Source organism: Ranitomeya imitator, unplaced genomic scaffold (assembly GCF_032444005.1).
Source record: "Ranitomeya imitator isolate aRanImi1 unplaced genomic scaffold, aRanImi1.pri SCAFFOLD_269, whole genome shotgun sequence".
In the NCBI taxonomy this organism is placed as follows: domain Eukaryota; kingdom Metazoa; phylum Chordata; class Amphibia; order Anura; family Dendrobatidae; genus Ranitomeya; species Ranitomeya imitator.
Window position 1 is genome coordinate 71,654 of NW_027194684.1, and position 23,969 is coordinate 95,622.

Below are 23,969 nucleotides of genomic sequence, written 5' to 3' on the forward strand. Positions count from 1 at the left end.
TTTGAGGAGAAAAATACAATAAAACACATTTTTTTACTAAAATGGTGGACTTATTACAATCCAGGCATCTTATTGCTTACCAGGGGGGGTTGCTGCGGTGAAGCGGGGTCCCAGGGTCTCCGCTGGTGTTCGGTGGTGCAGGCCAAAGTGGAGAAGGGTCGCTGCTGGAGGAGGTAAGAGTGGTGCTGCGGGTGTACGGTGGTGCTGCGGGTGTACGGTGGTGCTGGAGCTCCGCTAACATTTTGTGAAAGCCCAAAGGCCCCACACTGTTTACTATGCGATGGACTCTGGGAAAATGGCAGCTGGGGCAGCGCATGCGCAGACGGAGATCTTGTTGCTGAGATCTCCATCTGCACCACGGCCATTTTCCCGGAGACATCGCGTAGAGGCAGGTGCGAATGGAGATATCGGCTTTCCTCCATTTGTGCCTGCACTGAGTTTGAAGCTGGACGCCAGACCCCAGAAGAAGAATGACGGCCGCCATATGCCGCTGCCGCAGGGTTACTGCTCACCGCCCACCACCCTTGCCACTGTACCACCACCGCAGGACCACCGGTTGGTGGGTGTATCTGTGACTATTGCTTGGTTTCGTGAGTGTGATAATTCCGTTTCCTTCTCCTTCTTGTTTTTTTTCCCCATCCTCCGTTCCCCAATGCATTCCTCTGTTATCTGTGAGTGTATATTTGTATGCCTGGTATTTTCTGTTGCCCCTATTTGTGTTATTTTGTTCATCTGGTTGGTGTACTACGATGCGCAACTACTCCTCTCTTCCCTGGGTGAGAGAAGGGTACAGACGGAGGACGGATTCAGGAGACGAGGAAAGATACGTGGCCCCAGCATCTTCACCTTCAGAAGTAATCCAGGTAACAGGGCGAGCTAGGGTGCCCCCTAGCACTAGGGACAGGGAAGAAGCCCTTGGTCCCAGGTCAACCGACAACAGAGTTGTTACAATAATGCTACATTGCAACATGATACAATTGAATGTGATAACTCTTCTACCTACAAGTTGCCACAACTGTTACAAGCAAGTTGCCAATAATCAGTATCAGATTAGTGCTAAATTTGAGCAGCAAATCTTGCCGTTTTTACCTTCCACAGTTATACAGCTCACAGCAATAGCATGTGTTGCTCTTAATCTTCAGAGAGCACGAGCCCCGTGTCGGCATCTGGCAAGTAACCTGGACAAGACATGGATACATAACATGGTAAACCTCCTTGGTCAGTAATTCCTGCAGGTATAGCACAGTACGTCATGATAATCTTACTTCCACAGTGTCAGTAGCTTGATCTTCTCCAGCAGAGGTAAAGTATCGACATCTGCCTGCGTAGATTGGTCTGAGATCCTTTAAAAGTAAAATCGTTGTTAATTCATATCACTTCTTGACCACTAATTCTACATTCTCATGTCCCAATATACTTTGTGCTGGTGCAAGATTTAGTGACAATAACAATAAATAATACATTCTGAAAATTCATCTGATTATCATCAACCATAGACCGGCTCTTACTCACTGACGTTATATTGGAGATTGTTCCAGGCAGGTCCAATCAGCTCAATTCACTATAAGAAGGTAGGCGGAGGTGGTGTGCTGTGACCATGACCTTCTGTAGATGCTGGATCCTATTTTATCTGTTCAATTAGAGATGAGCAGATCGTTTTGCGCAACCCCGGTCCATGGTCCAGGTCAGGGCTCTCTGGTCCGTAAACAGGAGTTGCGTGAATTTCTTGACCTTCTGGGCTCGTCTTATCATTTTCAGAGCTGGCGTGTGGTCAACTCTGCGCCGCACAGATTATGTCACACCAAGCCAGTGAATGAAATTCCTCAACGAGGAACCCAGGTCAGAGAATTTGCTCCTCACGCCTGTCCAGGGCCAGAGAGCACTGACCTGGACTATGGACCAGGCTGCTCAAAGTGATCTGCTCCATCTCTAGCCTCAAGAGGTCCTCTTACACTGTAATCCTGTCTCTTGTAACCGGCAAGAAACATGAATCTAGCATTATGCTTGGTGGACAGTGGGAAAATTGAAAGATTTCAGATTTTTTGTTAAGTATAAATAGTAATATGTAAAACGGACGCAAACATTATCAAACAAAAATTGAAAAAATACATTTAACAAAAAAACTTGATTCAAACTGGCCATTTTCCAATGGCACATTCTATTTAAGATATTCATTAGACCAGAATTTTTTTTTATTAAAAATGACATACTGACAAAATTGAGTTTTCCATTAGGGACTTCCACCTAGTACTATTCATTCAGGTAGATCTCTAACTCTGGGGTATTCTTAGCATATGAAAAGAGAAAAACCAATGGCTCCTAAATTATAAACATGAACTCTCCCTTTAATTACTCACAGTTAATAAGCTAAAAATGCATAATTAAACCAAACAAATGTAATGTAGGGACGTCACTTAAGAGGTACGTACCAGATGTCTTGCAGCAAACACACCATCTACGATAGCGCAGCAGAAAGCCGCGATCACCCCAAAACTGATAAAAACTATTGATGCAACAAGCTGAAAACACAAGATAAAAGGTGAGAATAGACAAGTATGCAAAATATAGACAGGCAAAACTGAACTGACTTTTCTTAAATGGGAACTCATCGAAAATATTAACACCCCCATCCCCCCAATCATTAATACAATGATGTACCCCTTTTAAGCGATAAGTCGTACTATCCCTTTATGACAAAAAAATTTGTGACCCAAAAGCGCGGCTCCAGCAGCAAGAAATCACATTTTGAAGTTATGTCTGGAGGTGCACCAATTTCTAGATCGGCGAGGGTCTGACTACTGAGAATCACACCAATCAGCAGAATCAGGCACCATTATCCCCGCTGCTCAACTCATTCCCCATGGGTCACCCAAAAAAAAGCAGATGGCAGCGCTCAATAGCCCCGTAGGGTATGAATGGTGCAGTGGTCAAATTCCCATCGATTTAGAAGTTATCACCTATCCTATTGATACGCGCTAACTTATCTTCACTGGACAACCCCTTTAAACTTGGAAAAAGGTATTACTGAGCCCTGCTTGTTCTAAAAGCATGATTTAACACTTTATAAAATGTATATAATAAATATATGTGTATATACTGCATTGGCGCCAGATCATTTCTGAGATACTTGCTGAAAACAGTGACCATAAGACAAAGACCCAGAACGGGGCGAATCAACCTTATCTGGTCAGTCGCTTTATGTCCTGAAATGTCACACTTGACCATGCTCTACTGTACTTCATAATAAAAATCTGCAATTCAAAAGAAACCTTGAGAGTGTGTGGATACTTCCTCCATGATATTTTGGGATAATTCCCCTCTTTACCAGCACCTCCTATCAGATTTGAGTGCAAATCAATTATTTCTGGGGATTTCGATGGGATCATACGTTGTAGGTAATTGTGGGGGACTGTCAGGTGAACGTTGGGACATCATAATGTGTGGGGGGCTGTGGGGACATTATACTGTGTAGGGAGGTGGGAGATGTGATTCAAGGTACAAGCGCTAAATAAAAGGAGCTAATAAAGTTACAATTTCATTCATTTTAACAAAATCTGTGCTTCATGTTTTATAATATATTATTACACTTACCATCTGTCTTTTATTCTCGATTAGATTGGATCCAATTATTCCTAGTATGGATCCGAATCCAAGCTGAAAGAGATAAAGAAAAGAAAAAAGACAAGGTTGTCTTATATGTTCAACTGGCTAATTTTTCAATATTCAAGAAATACCTGCAGTCGTGGCCAAAAGATTTGAGACGGACACAAATTTTGGTTTTCATAAGCACTGATTAGACAAGAACAAGTGGCAATCAGGCAGGATTTGGCCCAGAACCGGATATTCTGCTGCCAGGGCAAAGGACAGGAGTTTTGAAAATAAGGGTCAACTCTGTAAATATTGAGTCTTTACTAGAGATGGTCGGACCCCTGAATTTTCAGGTCCGGCGGGTTCAGTCAAACAGTTAAAAAAAAGGTAGGTTTGGGTACAAGAACAGCACCTGAACCCTAACCGGGACCCCATTCAGTTGAATGGGGGACCAGAACATCTAATGTTTGCCACACTGTCATGTGCATGACAGTACCACAAACACTGCTTCTGATCGGCGGTAAAATCATTACCACCAGTCAGAGAGGCACGGTTCCCACGCTGTCAAATGACATATCAGCCAGCACCTGTGCTGTAAATTAATAATTTAACCCCTTTCTGCCAGCTGACGGAATAGTACATCAGCTGGCAGAACCCCCGCTTTGAGGTGGGCTCCGGCGGTGACAGCTGACATTTGTACAGCTGACATGTGCGCGCAATGAGCACGAGCAGAATCACAATCCGCCCGCGCCCATTAACTAGTTAAATGCCGCTGTCAAATGCTGACAGCGGCATTTAACTAGCGCTCCTGGCCGCGCAGCCGGAAGTACTCGCACCGCTGACCCCTGTCACATGATCGGGGGTCATCGGTGCATTGCCATAACAACCAGAGGTCTCTTTGAGACCTCTATGGTTGTTGATGGCCGATTGCTTTGAGCGCCACCCTGTGGTCGGCATTCAAAGCAACCCTGCATTTCTGCTACATAAGAGGTGATCTGTGCTTCACCTCTATGTAGCAGAGGCCATCAAGTTCTGCATGCTTCTAGAGGCTATTGAAGCATGCCAAAACTTAAAAAAGAAAGTGTTTAAAAATATAAAAAAAATAAAAAATATATGAAAGTTCAAATCACCCCCTTTCGCCCCAATCAAAATAAAACAATAAAAAAAAAAATCAAACCTACACATGTTTGGTATCACCGCGTTCAGAATCGCCCGATCTATCAATAAAAACAAAGGATTAACCTGATCGCTAAATGGCGTAGTGAAAAAAAAATCGAAACGCCAAAATTATGTTTTTTTGGTCACCGCAAAATTGCATTAAAATGCAATAACGGGCGATCAAAACAACGTATCTGCACCAAAATGGTATCATTAAAAACGTCAGCTCGGCACGCAAAAAATAAGCCCTCACCCGACCCCAGATCACAAAAAATGGAGACGCTACCGTTATCAGAAAATTGCGCAATTTTTTTTTTTCTTTTTAGCAAACTTTGGAATTTTTTTTCACCACTTAGATAAAAGAGAACCTAGTCATGTTAGGTGTCTATGAACTCGTAATGACCTGGAGAATCATAATGGCAGGTTTAGTAATGGAGAAGCGTCTATAAGACACCTATCCATTACTAATCCTATAGTTGCATTGTAAATAAACACTCGGCAAGTATAATATCCATTATTTGAAGAAAAAAAAACACTTTTACTTTTTTATTTAAAAATAACAAGCACAGTTATACTTATCTAATGCCTATTCCACCAAAGCCCTCGCCTCCTGTAAAAAAATAAACATAAAATAATAAACAACAAAAATACTCACCTAATGCCCAATTCCTCTGAAGCCAGCGTCTCCTGTAAAAAAAAACAACCATATCCCTCATATGCCTCTCATTCTGTCCCACGCCGTAATCCATGTCTGTGGACAGTTTTCAGCCAGGACAGTGCCAAAATGCGACCGTCCAGGCTGAGAACCACTGGGGAATGACCTTCTGCGTTCGCAGCCTCAGTGACTAGTGGTGATGTCATCGAGGTTACCGCCAGTCACTGAGGCTGCGTTTCCAGCCAGGCCCCTGAACTAAATGACCTCGCTGAGATCACCGCTAGCACAGTGAAGAAAAGTCTCACGGTGCACCGCTAAGCTCAGAGAGTTCACAAGGAGAAATGTTCGGTATAGACCCCGAACTTTACTGTTTGGGTTTGCCCATCTCTAGTCTTTACATAAACTTGATGATTTGTCAATAGAAGTGTAAAAACTTATGAAATGTTTATAATTGCACTTCAGTTACCATAGGAACATCTGCCTAAAAGATCTAAAAAACAGTGACGCAGCAAGTTTGGTAAAATTTGTGTCAGTCTTAAAAGTTTTGGCCATGACTGTCATTTAAATACTGGATGATTGGACAGAAATGTGTTCTTTCATGCACAGTAATTTTATACTATGTAGCAGTTTGTATATTGATATTAGTTACTGGTTTCTCTGGATATTATGGGTTTGTAGGACAATACATCTCCAATGAGAGGTGAACACATTTGCTAACAAACAAAACCAAGACAGAAAAAAATGAACATATACCCTGCTGGAGGTAAATAAGTAAAAGCAATAGTGCATACAAATAACCTTGGGTACTTAGTAAACACTGTTTTTGATTCTTTAAAAAAAGCATAAAATCCATCCTACCAGCGTCAAGGTGAACCCAAATCGGTACTGTTCTAACCTCTAGTATTAAAACAATACCGTGTGTCAAAGTGATGTCAATGTGAATAAGGGCCGAGCAGGAGCGGGTCCCAAATGGATACCCAGCAGTGCAGGTAATGGTGTCTCCTCCCTTTTTTGGAGCTTTGCATAACGTTGATATAGCTTCCCATTTGCTGGTAATCCATTCGGGACCCCGTCCTACTCTGCCCTTATTCACACTGATGTCACTTTGCCACATGGTAAGGTTTTAATACTAGAGGTTAGGACCATCCCGATTTGGGTTCATCCTGACACTGGTGGGATGGATTTAAAGCTTTTTTGTAATTCAAAACCTGTGTTTACGAAGTACCCTACGTTATTTATATGCACTACTGCTTTTATGTATTCACTTACAGCAGGGTATTTGTTCATTTTGCCTCTGTGTTGGGTGTTTGTTTGGTGACCAGTGTGAACATGCTCCTATTTTAGATGCATTACAACTTACGTATATTTCAGTTCATTTTATTTATTTATTTATTTATTAACACTTTTTTTTTTTAGAAATGTAAATTACAACAAACTGATGGATCTAATAAAGATGACAACGTACACAGGGGCTCCCTGTACATACAAATTTAAAGTTTTCTAAAGGTTCAAAAGTACTTTATTTAGACTTACTATTACACCGGGATAGTAGCCCCCCACGGTGACATTTTCACTTCTGGTGGTTGCAGCCAGACCCACAGTTAAAATTAGTATGGATACCAGGAAAAGTGTCACAGTAACAAATATGGAATTTCGTCTTCTTCTATTAAAAGATCCTACAATAAAAAAAATAAACTAGTATGATTAAAATGTACTTTTTTTGTCCAAGATAGTTTACTAGGTGACCTACACCCAGCTAAATCATCCTTTGATACTAAAGATGATTTGAAAAGTCATTTAAAGAGAATGTTTTATTAGAAAATGACCTACTGCTTTATATCATATACATGATAAAGATCACCTTTCACCAGTTTTCTCATGTTAAACTGGCTACATCAAGGAATAGTGGCTTCAGAGCTGAATAAAACATTTTTTTTTATTTTTAAAATGTTTAATCTCCATTAGGTTCTAATGCACGGGCGTTAGCAGAGATTCTTCACTGGTAGGTGTGTACTTTTTCTCCTGTATGACAATGACCAATCACAAGTAGGAATGAAAAAAATAACATGCCCCAGAAAACCTTAGAGCAGGCTTTCTCCTTTGAGACATGTAGCAACAGACAGACCTGCTTTCTTGCATGATCTCTGCACCTACAGGGTAAAGTAGAGCTGTGTGTGACTACAAACACCTTTAGCAGCTTTTATCCCACAGCAGTTAGTGTGGGGGGAAGGTAAAGCAGAGCTATGAGTCTTTAAAATATCAACAGCTTTCACCTAAAGGCAGTCAGCATGGGAGAAGGAGGAGTACAGCAAAGATGTGTGTCATTACAAACACCTCTTTTCAGCATCTATTTCAGGGCACTGTCCGTTCTGCTCTACTCCTCCCACACTGACTACCAAGCTGAAAACTGCTAGAGGTGTTTGTAATGAGATGGCTCTACTCTACACAGTAGGTGCAGAGGTCAAGGAGGAGATCAGGGCCATGTATCATTGCATGTCTCACACCTTTTCCCCTTCATGACACCTCCTGCTTATGATTTGTCAAGTCTTGCAAGGGAAAAACTACACACTCCCAGAGAAGAATCTCCAGTGATGCCTTGTTGGGCTTATCATAAAATCATAGGCTAAACTTTACAAGCTAACATCTCCACAATGCAGAACAGATATTCAAAAATAAAAACTATGTTTTAATCATCACTGCAGCCACTGTCCATAAAGGGTGGCTTTTGTGTTTTTAGCTGTGTATAGAGGTATTACCATTTATATTAATCTTGTCTGTGATGATAATAAGACTGCTGAAAAATCAAGTTTGACAATTACAAGATTTCATCACTATGTATACATATATAATTACGGTATATGGAAAATTATTTTTTTTAAAATTGTAAAAAATATGTATTTTACTTACGAACATGATTTAAACAGGTTATTTTCTAGTTACACATTTCCCAGTTATTAGCTCCCAGTTGGAGAAGGAGCGTGATTGATGCCTACTGATTTCCATATAAATGTCACTATAAGGGGTAATTACATTTACATATTGTACTGATAATAAGAATTTGTATGTCAAAAATAATAATGGAATAATGGAGGTGTTAAGGTTTACGGTTCACAGTTTCCTATAGCAAAGGGAAGAACAGTGAATGCAGCTTTGGAGTATATTATTAGATGTAAAGGCTTAAAATCAGAACAGAATAAATAGAGCAACATGACTACAAAGATACTCAACTTTACTATGGATTATGGGTGTGTATGTTGGCGCCCATATGTGTCCATATCCTTGACATGTTAAAAGAGGCTTGATAATGCTATGACTGTGTATCCTTTTAAAAAATAAGCCAGACGATCCCTTCATGACCCCAAGAGATTGCTCCAGCAGTGAAAAATAACATGTTGAAGTTCTGTAGACGAGTCTGGAAGTGCATTGTGGTCATGCACTTCCAGCTCCTTTGTCTCGCGATGTATTCCCTTGCCTAGCACCACACTCCTCTGGTTGATTGACAGGTCATTTGGCAGTGAACTGTTGTGAATTCTGTGGCAGAGCTCCCTCCTGTGGTCACAAGTGGTACTGCGGCTTCTGAGTTTCCTTCCTCAGGTGATGTGGTGAAGTCGTTAGGTGCTGCTCTATTTAACTCCACCTAGTGCTTTGCTCCTGGCCTCCAGTCAATGTTCTAGTATTGGTCTTGCTTCCTCCTGGATCGTTCCTGTGGCCGTCTGCTCTGCATAAGCTAAGTTTTGCTTGTGTTATTTTTGTTTTGCTATTTTTTCTGTCCAGCTTGCTTAATTGGTTTTTCTTGCTTGCTGGTAGCTTCTGGGACGCAGAGGGAGCACCTCCGTACCGTTAGTCGGTGCGGAGGGTCTTTTTGCCCCTCTGCGTGGTTGTTTGTAGGGTTTTGTGTTGACCGCAAAGTTATCTTTCCTATCTTCGGTCTGTTCAGTAAGTTGGGCCTCACTTTGCTAAATCTATTTCAGCTCTGCGTTTGTATTTTCATCTCTACTCACAGTCATTATATGTGGGGGGCTGCCTTTTCCTTTGGGGAATTTCTCTGAGGCAAGGTAGGCTTGTTTTTCTATCTTAGGCCTAGCTAGGTTCTCAGGCTGTGCCGAGTTGCATAGGGAGCGTTAGGCGCAATCCACGGCTGCCTCTAGTGTGGTTGGATAGGATTAGGGATTGCGGTCAGCAGAGTTCCCACGTCTCAGAGCTCGTCCTATGTCTTTTGGTTATTGTCAGGTCACTTTGTGTGCTCTGAACTTCAAGGTCCATTGTGGTTCTGAATTACCTAATCATAACAGTACTGGAGGCCAGGAGCAAAGCACTAGGTGGAGTTAAATAGAACAGCACCTAATGACTTCACCACATCACCTGAGGAAGGAAACTCAGAAGCCGCAGTACCACTCGTGACCACAGGAGGGAGCTCTGCCACAGAATTCACAACAGTGAACCACAGCCAGTCAATCATAGTTATTACCTGGTTCCCATTAAACAAGATAATTATGTAATGAGTAAAGGCTAGACACAAGGCATAATATATACTCTACTTCCAATCTGCACAAAACCTAAAACTTCTGCAAATACACAGTACAATACAGGACTGCAAAAAAACGTACAATATGGCAGCTCTATGCAGAAGAAGAATTATTGGGCAATCTGAGCCTAGGCTGCTTTACTGAAATATACTAAACTGCCCTTCAAATATTTTATCATTCAATAAAACTGCAAATGAAATACGAGCGATGCTTTATATATCTTCAATCACCATAACATCTGGCACAAGTAGAATATTCTGCATTTACTTAATTACCAGATCATCACAATATTTCTGCAAAGCAAACCATTTAGACATGTCATGATTAATATCAATTTACCATCACTATAAAGTACAAATTGTGCGAGATCAGCAAAATACACAACAGATGCCATGACGTTATAGTATGCCCAACAGCCAGGATTATTGGGGTAGGAACCTCAGAACCACAAAGGAAACTGAGACTGTATGTCTTGCTGCAGTGTAAAAACCATTTTTGATCCAGCAAGGATTCAAAAACTGGTATGGTCCAACGTTTCGACTGGGAGCGGTCTTTGTCAAGGACATCCATTGTGGGTGCAGGTAGGCAGAAATCTAGTAGAGCAATAACATAAATCATAAGATCTCTTTCATGTCAAGGACCTGTGAGGAGCCGGGAATCAGGAAATTCGGCAAGTGTGGGCTTACCAGGGACCATATCATTTTTTGACTCGTTGCCGGAATAAAATGAATTTACACTGCAGCAAGACCTACAGTGCCATTTTCCTTTGCGGAGCTGGGGTTTCTACCTCCGAAAGTCTGGACCACGAGTCCCTTCCTCAAGCAAAAAATTATTTTAAAACGGACAATGTGCCGTTTTTTCTCCTTCTAATTCCCAAAAGTCAGGATTAGGGCAGGACGGCTACTTTGGTTGCATAACACAAAATCTGTGCGATTTGTCTGCGACTCCATGGTGAAAACTACGTACAAACAGCAACCTCAACAGTTAGTCTACGAGGCCAAGTCGTTTAATTTGGGATTGTTCGTTATCCCAATGTCATAAAAAAATGTAGCAAAGGCGACAGCATCCTTATCGAAAAAAATTATTTAGGCCAATGTCTTATGCTTAATGTCAGGAAACATTTTGGTCTTCCAAAAAAAAAATAAACTCCAATTTTTGGAGGTGATACTCTTGTGTGTCCTGTGCAATTTAAATTTTGAGCCACTCAATGAACACAAAAAAATGCAGGCATGTGACACGTAATATAATAATATATGTATAATGCGAAAATTGATTCTCACCAAAAAAAACAGCAAATATGGATTTTTTTTAATGCTAGTGCGTGAAGGTCGTATCATGCTGTGTATATTAACTTATCTATAGTAACTGTTCTCTCAAACATACCGAATCCAATTAATTAAGACTGGCATAGCGCTCGCTCGTGCTGTACCAGTCTTGGGGGAGTCCAATGCTCCGAATTAAGGAGGCGAACTCCACTTAATGAATTTCACAGTGGCCAGCCCCTCCGTGCACAGCAGTAGAAATGCTACTCAAGGCTAAAACTGGAGTAATAGTATTTCTGGCTGCCGAAACGTCGCCACTTTTATTGAACTGGACAGGAGGGTGTGGCCACTCTATCCTGCCTCCACCCCAACCCCGCCCATTCATGCTGACCTAAACTAATGTGAAGATGCCAAAAAGTAGCTAAATTTTTGCACAACTCCACGTTGTAGAAAAATGTTGTCACTATTTGAAGCTTTCACACCAGTTTTCTGTCATTGAAGCTTGATAAGTGCGCCCCGTGTCCCCCTATCCAAATGTTAAACATGGTAATAAAAACAACAGGTTATCTTTATGTGTAAAAACTGCCATAAAAATAATAACTCAGGTTTCTTTTGTGGCAGCAAGACTTTCTCATGGATAAGCATTGCAATTTCTGCTTAGCTCTCCATAAGACCTCGGGTACATTCGCCAACCTGTTTGCTGTTTTTGGTAATCTTGCACCCACCTCCCCAAAAAAGAAAAAAAAATTCAAATTAAATAGTCACATTTACCCAAAATGCTACCAAGAAAAACAGAGCTTGTCCTGCAACAAATAAGTCCTCACACACCACATTCAACAGAAAAAAAGTTATGAACTACTAAAGTATGGCAAAGTGATTAAATCCTTATATATTATTTCTAAACACTCTTTTTCGGTGATTACTTTGTATCTCCGGTCATACTGCACCAACACACACAAATGATACACCATTTGAAAGGTAAACTTGCCCCCTTCAAGAAGAAAATAGCCAAACAAACCACACATCCACGATGTGATCACAAAATACAGTTTAAACATTTAAACATAAATTTTCATAAATCTCCAGTAAGGAAAAATGACCTGCAGGTAGCACCACACTTACCCCAAAGCACACTACCACAAAGTTGCTTAGACATCACAAACAAATCCTAACATTTGCCTTGGGGGCTTTCCAGCTTGCCCAGCCGATATCAGGCACATTGGACAATTGCACACTTCACTGCAGGTGAGTCACATATGCAAACACATTTGTAAACATGCACTGCCTATTAAATTGCACACTTGCTCCGTTTATACTTCACCGACACACACAAATGACACACCATTTCAAAGGTCAAATTACCTGCAGGTGGCATTTGCCTTGGGGTCTTTCCAACTTGCCGAAGTGCTTGCCCAGCCTATTTCAGGCAAATTTGAGGATTGCACACTTCATTGCAGGTGAGTCACATATGCAAACACATTTGTAAACATGGACTGCTTTTTAGGTGATTACTTTGCCCCCCACACACATATAATACACCATTTGAAACGTAAACTTGCCCCCTTCAGCAAGAAAACACACAAACCACACATTCACGATTTGATCAATAAATACAGCTTAAACATTCAGTTTCAGAAACCTGCAGAAAAAAACAATAACCTGCAGGTGGCTCCACGACCTCAAGTTGCTTCGTTTATACTCCACCGACACACACAAATGATACACTATTTTAAAGGTCAAATTACCTGCAGGTGGCATTTGCCTTGGGGTCTTTCCAGCTTGCCGAAGTGCTTGCTCAGCCTATTTCAGGCAAATTCGAGGCTTGCACACTTCACTGCAGGTGACTCACATATGCAAACACATTTGTAAACATGCACTGCTTTTTCGGTGATTACTTCACCCCACACACACAAATAGTACACCATTTGAAATGTAAACTTGCCCCCTTCAGCAAGAAAAGACACAAACACACCACACATTCACGAATTGATCAATAAATACAGTTTAAACATTCATTTTCAGAAACCTGCAGAAAAAAATACAATAACCTGCAGGTGGCACCACAACCTCAAGACATTTTTTTAGCCTCTACTTATCAAACTAATTTATTGTATTACCAATCTACATATATAAATACCTCTCTGTGTTCATCATCTCATTAAATACATTAACATTTGACCAGCTTGAATTTTCTGAAATTGCCTGCGTCCCCGACAACCATTGTGCGAAAATTTCACACGGGCCAACTAGTTAGATAAAAGTGCAAAAACATAAAAATAAACAATATCACAATGTCCATAACAACCTGAACTTCACGTTACCTTTCTCAGCCACAGCAGTTTAGAGCCACATACAGGGTAATTTAAGATCAAAGAAAGGTATCCATTAGTGTGATGTCACATACTGTAATATAATTCAAGATGTCCCACATTGAGGGACGAGGGAGACTCCATTTTGATTCATTAATTTCAGGCCCAATATATTATCCAGAGATCTCCCTCCACTCCTGAACTGTGCCCCCCCAACCCCCCCAAGAGATAAGTACACAAATTCCCAAAAGAACAGGAACATGCCATATGGCAAGAGAATTAGAGGCCCCATGTCCATTAATGTGAGGAGGAACAGAGCTGGAACCCCCTGCTGTCTTTTGTGCAGTGCTGTAAGCTAACACTGGAAGCCCTAGACGGTTAGGCGCCGACACATACAGATGAATTATGAGAGTACCATGCATCTCAGGGTTATGTCCAATATACCACCAGAAACCTGGGAGCCCTCTGCACACACACCTGGTTCTCATTGTTCTCTAGCTGCCCGAGATACCGAGCTACCGAGACTGGCTCTCCAGAACCACTTAGCCGACTGGAGTTTGGATTCTCCGTATCGGTCCAGCCCCAACGAACCCTGTTAAGACGTCAGTCGTCCCGTTTGGACCTCCCACTAGGAAGTTATGACCCATCCTAGATATTGGGAATTATTTCAGCTAGAAGGTCAGGCCAAAGATTTCAGTCCGGCCCAGAGGGGCAGCGGCAAATATGGGAGGGGCGAGCTAAGAGTTAGAAGCTACCCACACACCGTTAGCTAGCATCATTGTTCTACCACAGAAACCGGGTCACGTCACGCGTGGAGATGTACCAGAAACTAAGAAAGTACCTGTGAACTCAAGTGCTTCCCCGAGCCCACATACTATAAGGAACGTAACTGGACACATACAGCTAACTGCAATACCATAATGTACCCTACCTTTATCTGTATTTCTGGCTGCAATATTTGTGTATTACTCTGTATATATTTGTATTAACTAGTGCGCCTTTCGGCAATTAAAATATCAATTAATTTTGGTCTGCTCTTTTATCTCGAAACCTGATTTCCCACCTCCGTGAGTCTGGCTTGTACTTATGCGCTACCTGGGGTTGGTTTCTGACCCAATATAAGCTTGTTAACGGACTGGGCTTATATCTAACGAGCAACTAGTGGTAGCATACCGTTATAGTGTTATTGGTGGATCCTGACAGTGATGGACCAGAGGTTTATATATATATTCCCGGTCTGGGACTGGAGATATATACCCCACCCTCACTGCAGGGTGCCCTGATAACCAGTACGTAACAGGGCAGCCTCTCTGGTGACTACTGATCCTAGGTGCAGTTCCCTGACTGACCTGAGGGTAAGGGAGGCGCCAGAGGTTGTAACTATGTAAGTTCCGTCACAGATTGGTGACGGCAAGGGAGATATCTGTATCCGCCCGACTCTTTTCGTCACAGAAGTGACCTCTTCAACGGATTTATTTTTAAAATAATATATTTTATTAGTCAAATTATTTAAAAAAGAACAAAACAACATATAGTTTCATAAAACAAAAGGTGCCTCTTTTGTGAGGAGTTGCACAACAAATAATTTCTGCATATCATAGCAGTAATTTTATGCATCCATCAGTTCAAATTATTTGCATAGTCATTATTATACTTTTTTCAGTATAAAGGGGTGGAATTCCCTTAATAGATTAAAAAGTTTTTATAAAAATCTGACACAACTAGAAAAAAAACAATCAGGCAATAATATCGCAATCAATAATTATAGAATTATGGCATTATTCAATGTAATATTAATCATATTTAAAGTATATATCTCCATGTAGATTCGAAATATAAAAGTGCAAGTGCATATGAATGAGGGTTTAGATTTCTCCCCAATTACAATCCATATGGCTATTGCTATATTAACATAGAGGCTAACATGCTAGTCTATAAGAGAAGTTTTTTAAAGATCAATTAAAAAGTCACATTTATCCAAAATGGTATCAATAAAAGCACAGATTTTCCTGCAGCAAATCAAACCTCACACACCACATTCAACACAAAAAAGTTATGTCTCCTAAAGTATAGCACTTTCTTTTAAAGTGATTAAATTGGATAAAAGTGCTGAAACATAAAAATAAACAGAATATCACCATGTGCATAACAACCTGAACTTCACTTTATCTTTCTCAGTCCCACCAGCTTATAGCCACATACAGGGTAATGCCCCAAAAGAGGGGTAATTGTGTAAGATATGATAGTGTACATACGTCTTTAACCCCTTTACCCCCAAGGGTGGTTTGCACGTTATGGACCGGGCCAATTTTTACAATTCTGACCACTGTCCCTTTATGAGGTTATAACTCTGGAACGCTTCAACGGATCCCGGTGATTCTGACATTGTTTTCTCGAGACATACTGTACTTCATGATAGTGGTAAAATTTCTTTGATATTACCTGCGTTTATTTGTGAAAAAAACGGAAATTTGGCGAAAATGTAGAAAATTTCGCAATTTTCCAACTTTGAATTTTTATGCAATTAAATCACAGAGATATGTCACACAAAATACCTAATAAGTAACATTTCCCACATGTCTACTTTACATCAGCACAATTTTGGAACCAAAATTTTTTTTTGTTAGGGAGTTATAAGGGTTAAAAGTTGACCAGCAATTTCTCATTTTTACAACACCATTTTTTTTTAGGGACCACATCTCATTTGAAGTCATTTTGAGGGGTCTATATGATAGAAAATACCCAAGTGTGACACCATTCTAAAAACTGCACCCCTCAAGGTGCTCAAAACCACATTCAAGAAGTTTATTAACCCTTCAGGTGTTTCACAGGAATTTTTGTAATGTTTAAATAAAAATGAACATTTAACTTTTTTTCACAAAAAATTTACTTCAGCTCCAATTTGTTTTAATTTATTAAGGGTAACAGGAGAAAATGGACCCCAAACTTTGTTGTACAATTTGTCCTGAGTACGCCGATACCCGACATGTGGAGGTAAACCACTGTTTGGGCGCATGGGAGAGCTCAGAAGGGAAGGAGCGCCGTTTGACTTTTCAATGCAAAATTGACAGGAATTGAGATGGGACACCATGTTGCGTTTGGAGAGCCCCTGATGTGCCTAAACATTGAAACCCCCAACAAGTGATACCATTTTGGAAAGTAGACCCCCTAAGGAACTTATCTAGAGGTGTAGTGAGCCCTTTGACCCACCAAGTGCTTCACAGAAGTTTATAATGCAGAACCGTAAAAATAAAAAATCATTTTTTTTTCACAAAAATTATCTTTTCGCCCCCAATTTTTTATTTTCCCAAGGGTAAGAGAAGAAATTTGACCACAAAAGTTGTTGTACAATTTGTGCTGAGTACGCTGATACCCCATATGTGGGTGTAAACCACTGTTTGGGCGCATGGGAGAGCTCGGAAGGGAAGGAGCGCCATTTGACTTTTCAATGCAAAATTGACAGGAATTGAGATGGGACGCCATGTTGCGTTTGGAGAGCCACTGATGTGCCTAAACATTGAAACCCCCCACAAGTGACACCATTTTGGAAAGTAGACCCCCTAAGAAACTTATCTAGAGGTGTGGTGAGCAATTTGACCCACCAAGGGCTTCACAGGAGTTTCTAATGCAGAGCCGTAAAAATAAAACAAAAATTATTTCCCACAAAAATTATTTTTTAGCCCCCAGTTTTGTATTTTTCCAAGGGTAACAGGAGAAATTGGACCCTAAATATTGTTATCCAATTTGTCCTGAGTACGCTGATACCCGATATGTGGGGGGGGAACCACCGTTTGAGCGCATGGTAGAGCTCGGAAGGGAAGGAGCATCATTTGGAATGTAGACTTAGATGGATTGGTCTGCAGGCATCACATTGCGTTTGCAGAGCCCCATATGTACCTAAACAGTACAAACACCCTACAAGTGACCCCATATTGGAAACTATACCCCCCAAGGAACTTATCTAGATGTGTTGTGAGAACTTTGAACCCCCAAGTGTTTCACTACAGTTTATATCGCCGAGCCGTGAAAATAAAAAATCCTTTTTTTTTCCCACGAAAATTATTTTTTAGCCCCCAGTTTTGTATTTTCCCAAGGGTAACAGGAGAAATTGGACCCCAAAAGTTGTTGTCCAATTTCTCCTGAGTATGCTGATACCCCATATGTTGGGGTAAACCCCTGTTTGGGCACACGGGAGAGCTCGGAAGGGAAGGAGCACTGTTTTACTTTTTCAACGCAGAGTTGGCTGGAATTGAGATCGGACGCCATGTCGCGTTTGGAGAGCCCCTGATGTGCCTAAACAGTGGAAACCCCCCAATTATAACTGAAACCCTAATCCAAACACACCCCTAACCCTAATCCCAACGGTAACCCTAACCACACCCCTAACCCCAACATACCCCTAACCCTAATCCCAACCCTATTCCCAACCGTGAATGTAATCCAAACCCTAACCCTAACTTTAGCCCCAACCCTAACTGTAGCCTTAACCCTAGCCCCAACCCTAACCCTAACCCCAACCCTAGCCCTAACCCTAGCCCTAACCCTAGCCCTAATGGGAGAATGGAAATAAATACATTTTTTACATTTTTTAATTTTTCCCTAACTAAGGGGGTGATGAAGGGGGGTTTGATTTACTTTTATAGCGAGTTTTTTAGCGGATTTTTATGATTGGCAGCCGTCACACACTGAAAGACGCTTTTTATTGCAAAAAATATTTTTTGCGTTACCACATTTTGAGAGCTATAATTTTTCCATATTTTGGTCCACAGAGTCATGTGAGGTCTTGTTTTTTGCGGGACGAGTTGACGTTTTTAATGGTGACATTTTCGGGCACGTGACATTTTTTGATCGCTTTTTATTCCGATTTTTGTGAGGCAGAATGACCAAAAACCAGCTATTCATGAATTTCTTTTGGGGGAGGCGTTTATACCGTTCCGCGTTGGGTAAAATTGATAAAGCAGTTTCATTTTTCGGGTCAGTATGATTACAGCGATACCTCATTTATATCTTTTTTTATGTTTTGGCGCTTTTATACGATAAAAACTATTTTATAGAAAAAATAATTATTTTTGCATCGCTTTATTCTGAGGACTATAACTTTTTTATTTTTTTGCTGATGATGCTGTATGGTGGCTCGTTTTTTGCGGGACAAGATGACGCTTTCAGCGTTACCATGGTTAATTATATCTGTCTTTTTGATCGCGTGTTATTCCACTTTTTGTTCGGCGGTATGATAATAAAGCCGTGTTTTTTGCCTCTTTTTTTTTTTTCTTACGGTGTTTACTGAAGGGGTTAACTAGCGATATAGTTTTATAGGTGGGGTCGTTACGGACGCGGCGATACTAAATATGTGTACTTTTGTTTGTTTTTTTTTATTTTGATGAAGAAATGAATTTATGGGAATAATTATTTTTTTTTTTTTCATTATTTAGGAATTTTTTTTTTTACACGTGTGGAAATTTTTTTTTTAACTTTTTACTTTGTCCCAGGGGGGTACATCACAGATCGGTGATCTGACAGTGTGCACAGCACTCTGTCAGATCAACGATCTGACTTGCAGCACTGCAGGCTTCACAGTGCCTGCTCTGAGCAGGCTCTGTGAAGCCACCTCCCTCCCTGCAGGACCCAGATGCCGCGGCGATCTTGGATCCGGGTCTGGAGCAGGGAGGGAGGTGAGGAGACCCTCGCAGCAACGCGATCACATCGCGTTGCTGCGGGGGGCTCAGGGAAGCCCGCAGGGAGCCCCCTCCCTGCGCGATGCTTCCCTGCACCGCTGGCACATCGCGATCATGTTTGATCGCGGTGTGCCGGGGGTTAATGTGCCGGGGGCGGTCCGTGACCGCTCCTGGCACATAGTGCCGGATGTCAGCTGCGATAGGCAGCCGACACCCGGCCGCGATCGGCCGCGCTCCCCCCGTGAGCGCGGCTGATCGCGCTGGACGTACTATTCCGTCCTTGGGAAGTAGGGCCCACCCCACATGGACGGAATAGTATGTCCATTGGCAGAAAGGGGTTAAATAATAAAATATTACCAAAACTAAATTTTGGAAAACAAAATAGTTTACATTTTCATGGCCTACGCTATAAAACTATCAAACATCTTTGGTGTCAAAATAATGACTACAACCCAAGTTGAATTCCTAGAGGGAGAGGGGTTTCATTTTCAAATGGGGTCGAAACACATGCTGGTGTAAATGCAACATGTAGGTGAACATTCACACTGTGGCCATTAACAGACAAAACCTAGGATAAAAAGATATTGTCACAACACAGCTGTCAGGTGACCCGGGACCAGGGGCTCCTTCCCTGATCCTACCACTAAGGGGCGCCCTAGCTCACCCTATTCCCCGAGATACTTCTGAAGGTGAAGATGCCGAAGCCGCCACCCTTGCCTTATTTCCTGAGATAGCCCTCCGTTTGTTCTCTTCCCCCCCACCCGGGGAAGAGGGGCGCTATTGTGCACGGCAGTATACCAAACTGACCAACAAGGCTATACACACAAAGGTTAACAAAAAACTTCAGGCATACAAAATATTCAATCACATAAAACAGAGAAATTAACCGGGAAGTGGAGGATGGGGAATAAACAAAAGTAGAGAAGTGAAGGGAATTACCACACTTACAAACCACGCAACGGTCAAAGATAACTCCTTCAACACTCCTTCTCATATGAACACCTCTTCCTCCTGAAGCCATGCAGCAAATGCTAGCTCTGACATGGATATGAATCAGAACGCAGATTATAAAGGGGAAGGGAGTGGCTAATTGAGCTCAGAGTTTTCCAATATGGTCAATTAACCCATGACAGAATAAGGTACTTGTCTATCACTATTTTGATCCAAAAAGTGTGACAAGGTGTGCCCAATCGGAATGGACCCATCTCTAGCATTTCACCTCTCTGTGCCTGCAAGAATGCCCCCCTTCTTTTTGATTTGGGCATCTTGTCTATATAACTTTCCATTTGAGGGACAAAACAGTCAGGCCTGAGTCCTGCTCTGCTACCGTCTATTGAGGTCTGAGGGCACATAGTGAGGTTTAATGCTAAAGATAACACCATACTGATTGGGTCACCTTGACACGGTGGAATGGCTTTTAGGCTATGTGCACACGTCAGGATTTCTTGCAGAAATTTCCTGAATAAAACCGGACATTTTCTGCAAGGAATCCGCATGCGTTTTTTTTTTGCGTTTTTCGCTAGTTTTTTTTTTTGTAGATTTTTCCGGAGGTTCCCAATGCAATAATATAGTTGGAAATCTGCAAAAAATCTGCAAAATTAATGAACATGCTGCGTTTTTTTCGTGGAAAAAAACGCAACATATGCAGAAAAATAGCGGAATGCATTATAAATGATGGGATGCATATGTATGCGTTTTTTTTCTGCGCTTTTATCGTGTTTTTATAGCGAAAAAAAACGTGAAAAAAAACGTGAAAAATCCGGAACGTGTGCACACAGCCTTGCACTTATTTTTATGAAAGTGCCCTATGTTATTTACATGTACTGTTACTATTTACTTACTGTATTTACTTACCACAGGGTATTTGCTTATTGTTTTATGCAAGTTTTACCTCAACTGAAATGGTACCTGAAAACATTGCACCTAAACAAGGAATCACAAAAATCTGCGAGACGCTCCTTCATTTCTAAGCCTGGGTTTGCACCAAACTAGGGAAATTTCTAAAAACGAACAAGTATCTTGGAATGAATTCTGAAGTTGCATGTGTCTGGTAACACCTGTTGTGTTAAAGAAAAGATTTGGAAATAATCTCAAAACTTATAAAAGAAAATGAGTGTAAAATTAACAATTGACATTTCCAGAAACATCTGGATAAGTAGAAGGGTTGCAAGGTTATTATCACATAAAGTGACACATCGGATTTGCAAACTGGGGCTGCATCCTAAGATCCCAAATAGGACACATCATTTAGGGGGGTTAAATTATAGAATACAACATTTTTTAACATTTTTTTTTTTTTTTTAAAAAGTAGTAGAATCATACAGCCCACATTCACACTGCTGTATTTTAGTCAGTCGTAAGCCAAAACCAAGAGTGGGGCCTGCACAAATTAAAGTAAATCTTTCATTTGCACTGGCTCCTGGCTTTGGTGTACAAGGACTGGTAAAGGTTTGGACATTGCACCATTTGGCGGGATGGCCACAGACATAAAACTATAATTTTCCATTAATGATTATTAGAAATAGAAGACTAATTAATGCTCCACTTCAGGGAGTCTATGATTGAGCGGCTGATGCGTGGGCTAAGTGCACAATCATGTCATCCTGATATTTTCAGCTGTCTGGACGCCCCCTGGCCCCGCCGCCTAGAACATGTATTAGGTTGCAGCAGGTGTTGGGGGCTTCAGTCTTCGGATGGGGCTCAGTTTGCTGCTAGTACACAGGCAAAGAGCCGACATTTGCATACATGCCATGATCAGGCTCAGCTTGGCTTGTGAGCAGATTTGTTAAATATTTACATCTGAAAACGATCATTGATTGCCCATAATATATTAGCGTCTGGCAAGAAGACAGACAGCAAGTTACCTACAGGCAGAGCACAGCAGCCCCGAGATTTATTGCATCAGTAAAATACAAGCTCAATATCAATATTTGCTAATGATACTTACTAATTGCCTCCTCCTGCTCCTCCCCCCCCCCCCAAAAAAAAAAAAAAAAAAAAAAAAAAAAAAAAAATCACAATTGTGGTGATATTCAAATTTTCTTCTTTGAGCTGTGTGCTGTATGGGTTAATTTTAAATTTTCATGCACCAAACATTTAGAATAAACATGTCTGGTACCGGACTTTAAAGAGAATCTGTAAGCAGGTTTTCCTATGTAATCTGGTAGCAGCGCGATCTAGGGACAGAGACCCGGATTCCAGCACTGTGTCACTTAGTTTACTGGGACAGAATCACAGTTTTCTCTGCTGCAGATCAAACAGAGCTCTGAATGCTGGGCTCTGTCTAACTCCGCCCACACCTCTGATTGACAGCCTTCTGTGTCCAGTGTAGATTGACAGGAAGCTGCTGAGGGGGCTGAGGGGTGCGCTTGGACTACAAGGTACAAGACATCTAGTCCTGTAGTGATAACCTACTGCTGATAAAATACAAATTGTATTGAAATACAATGACAGAGCCTAGTAAGTGACACATCACTGGAATAAGGGTCTCTGCCCTCTACATCATAGTGCTCTCAGTTTACATAGCAAAAACCTTGTAACAGATTTCTTTTAAAGGGAACCTGTCACCTCATTGAGCTATGAGCTGCGGCCACTGCCTTTCGGGGCTTATCTACAGCATTCTGCAATGATAAGCCTCCAATCTAACCTGATAGAGAAGAAAAACAAGTTATATTATACTCACCCGGGGGCGATCCGGTCCGATGGGTGTCGCAGGTCCAGCGCCTCCCATCTTCATGCGATGTCATCATCTTCCTTGCTTCGTGTTGCGGCTCCTGTGCAGGCGTACTTATCTGTCCTGTTGAGGGCAGAGCAAAGTACTGCAGTGCGCAGGTGTTGGACCTCTTAGACCTTTCCTGGCGCCTGTGCACTGCAGCACTGTGCTCTGCCCTCAACAGGTCAGATCAGTACGCCTGCGCAGGAGCCGCAACACGAAGCAAGGAAGATGACGACATCGCATGAAGATGGGAGGCGCCGGACCCGGACCTGCGACACCCATCAGACCGGATCGCCCCGGGGTGAGTATAATAAAACTTGTTTTTCTTCTCTTTCAGGTCGGATCGGGGGCTTATCTACAGCATAACAGAATGCTGTAGATAAGCCCCGAAAGGCAGTGGCCGCAGCTCATAGCTCAAAAATTAGGTGATAGGTTCCCTTTAAGGCCTGTATACACATTGTAGAAAAACTCACAGATTTTGGGGGGACCAGAAGATTCTTATTTGTACGAGACCTCCCGATGTCTTCACTGACAGATGATGATGGCTGTAGAATGTGTAGCTATAAAGGGGGTATGGGCACCATATGAAGTTACTTTTTACAGAGTACAAGTTAAATCGGGTTCAGAAGACACAGGGGCATTCTATCTGGATTACACCGACGTGTGCAGGTCACCCTCTATGGCGGCCAACTCCCATACCTAGAGCATGGAGAGCAATTCACGGAAATCTGAACTACTGTGTATAGAGTGTCTGCCGGTAGTCGCCTCATCTAGGTATATCCTGTGAGCATGTAAGAAATGTTTGAGATCGGAGAACCCCTGTAGGGTATGTGCACACAGCAGCTTTTAAGCGCCAACGTACCGGCATGGTTTTTGAAGGTGTTTTTCTGAACCGCTTTCTTTATCATCTTTTTGTCATTTTTTGCAGTGTCTTTCCCACTAGCATTTTTTTTTTAAATTTTATAAATAAACTTGTAGCAGCTTCCAAGCAGAAGCCGCATGAAAAATGGACCGGTCACTTCACAGGTTTCAAAGCCTGAGGGTATGTTCACACATTCCTGATTTCTATCCTTTTTTTCAG

The 23,969-nt window shown here is 41.6% G+C and overlaps 1 protein-coding gene across 1 annotated transcript in view; it reads right to left on the reverse strand.

The window, feature by feature from the left end:
- Window positions 1-23,969, reverse strand: part of LOC138656268 (transmembrane protein 255A-like) — a 58,995-nt gene that overhangs the window by 7,046 nt on the left and 27,980 nt on the right. Inside the window, exons 2-6 of the mRNA XM_069743666.1 lie at window positions 6,935-7,077; window positions 3,592-3,654; window positions 2,430-2,519; window positions 1,266-1,343; window positions 1,090-1,178 (exon numbers count right to left, since the gene is read on the reverse strand). Coding sequence (XP_069599767.1) covers window positions 1,090-1,178; window positions 1,266-1,343; window positions 2,430-2,519; window positions 3,592-3,654; window positions 6,935-7,077 — 463 coding nt within the window. The remainder of the gene's footprint in view (window positions 1-1,089; window positions 1,179-1,265; window positions 1,344-2,429; window positions 2,520-3,591; window positions 3,655-6,934; window positions 7,078-23,969) is intronic.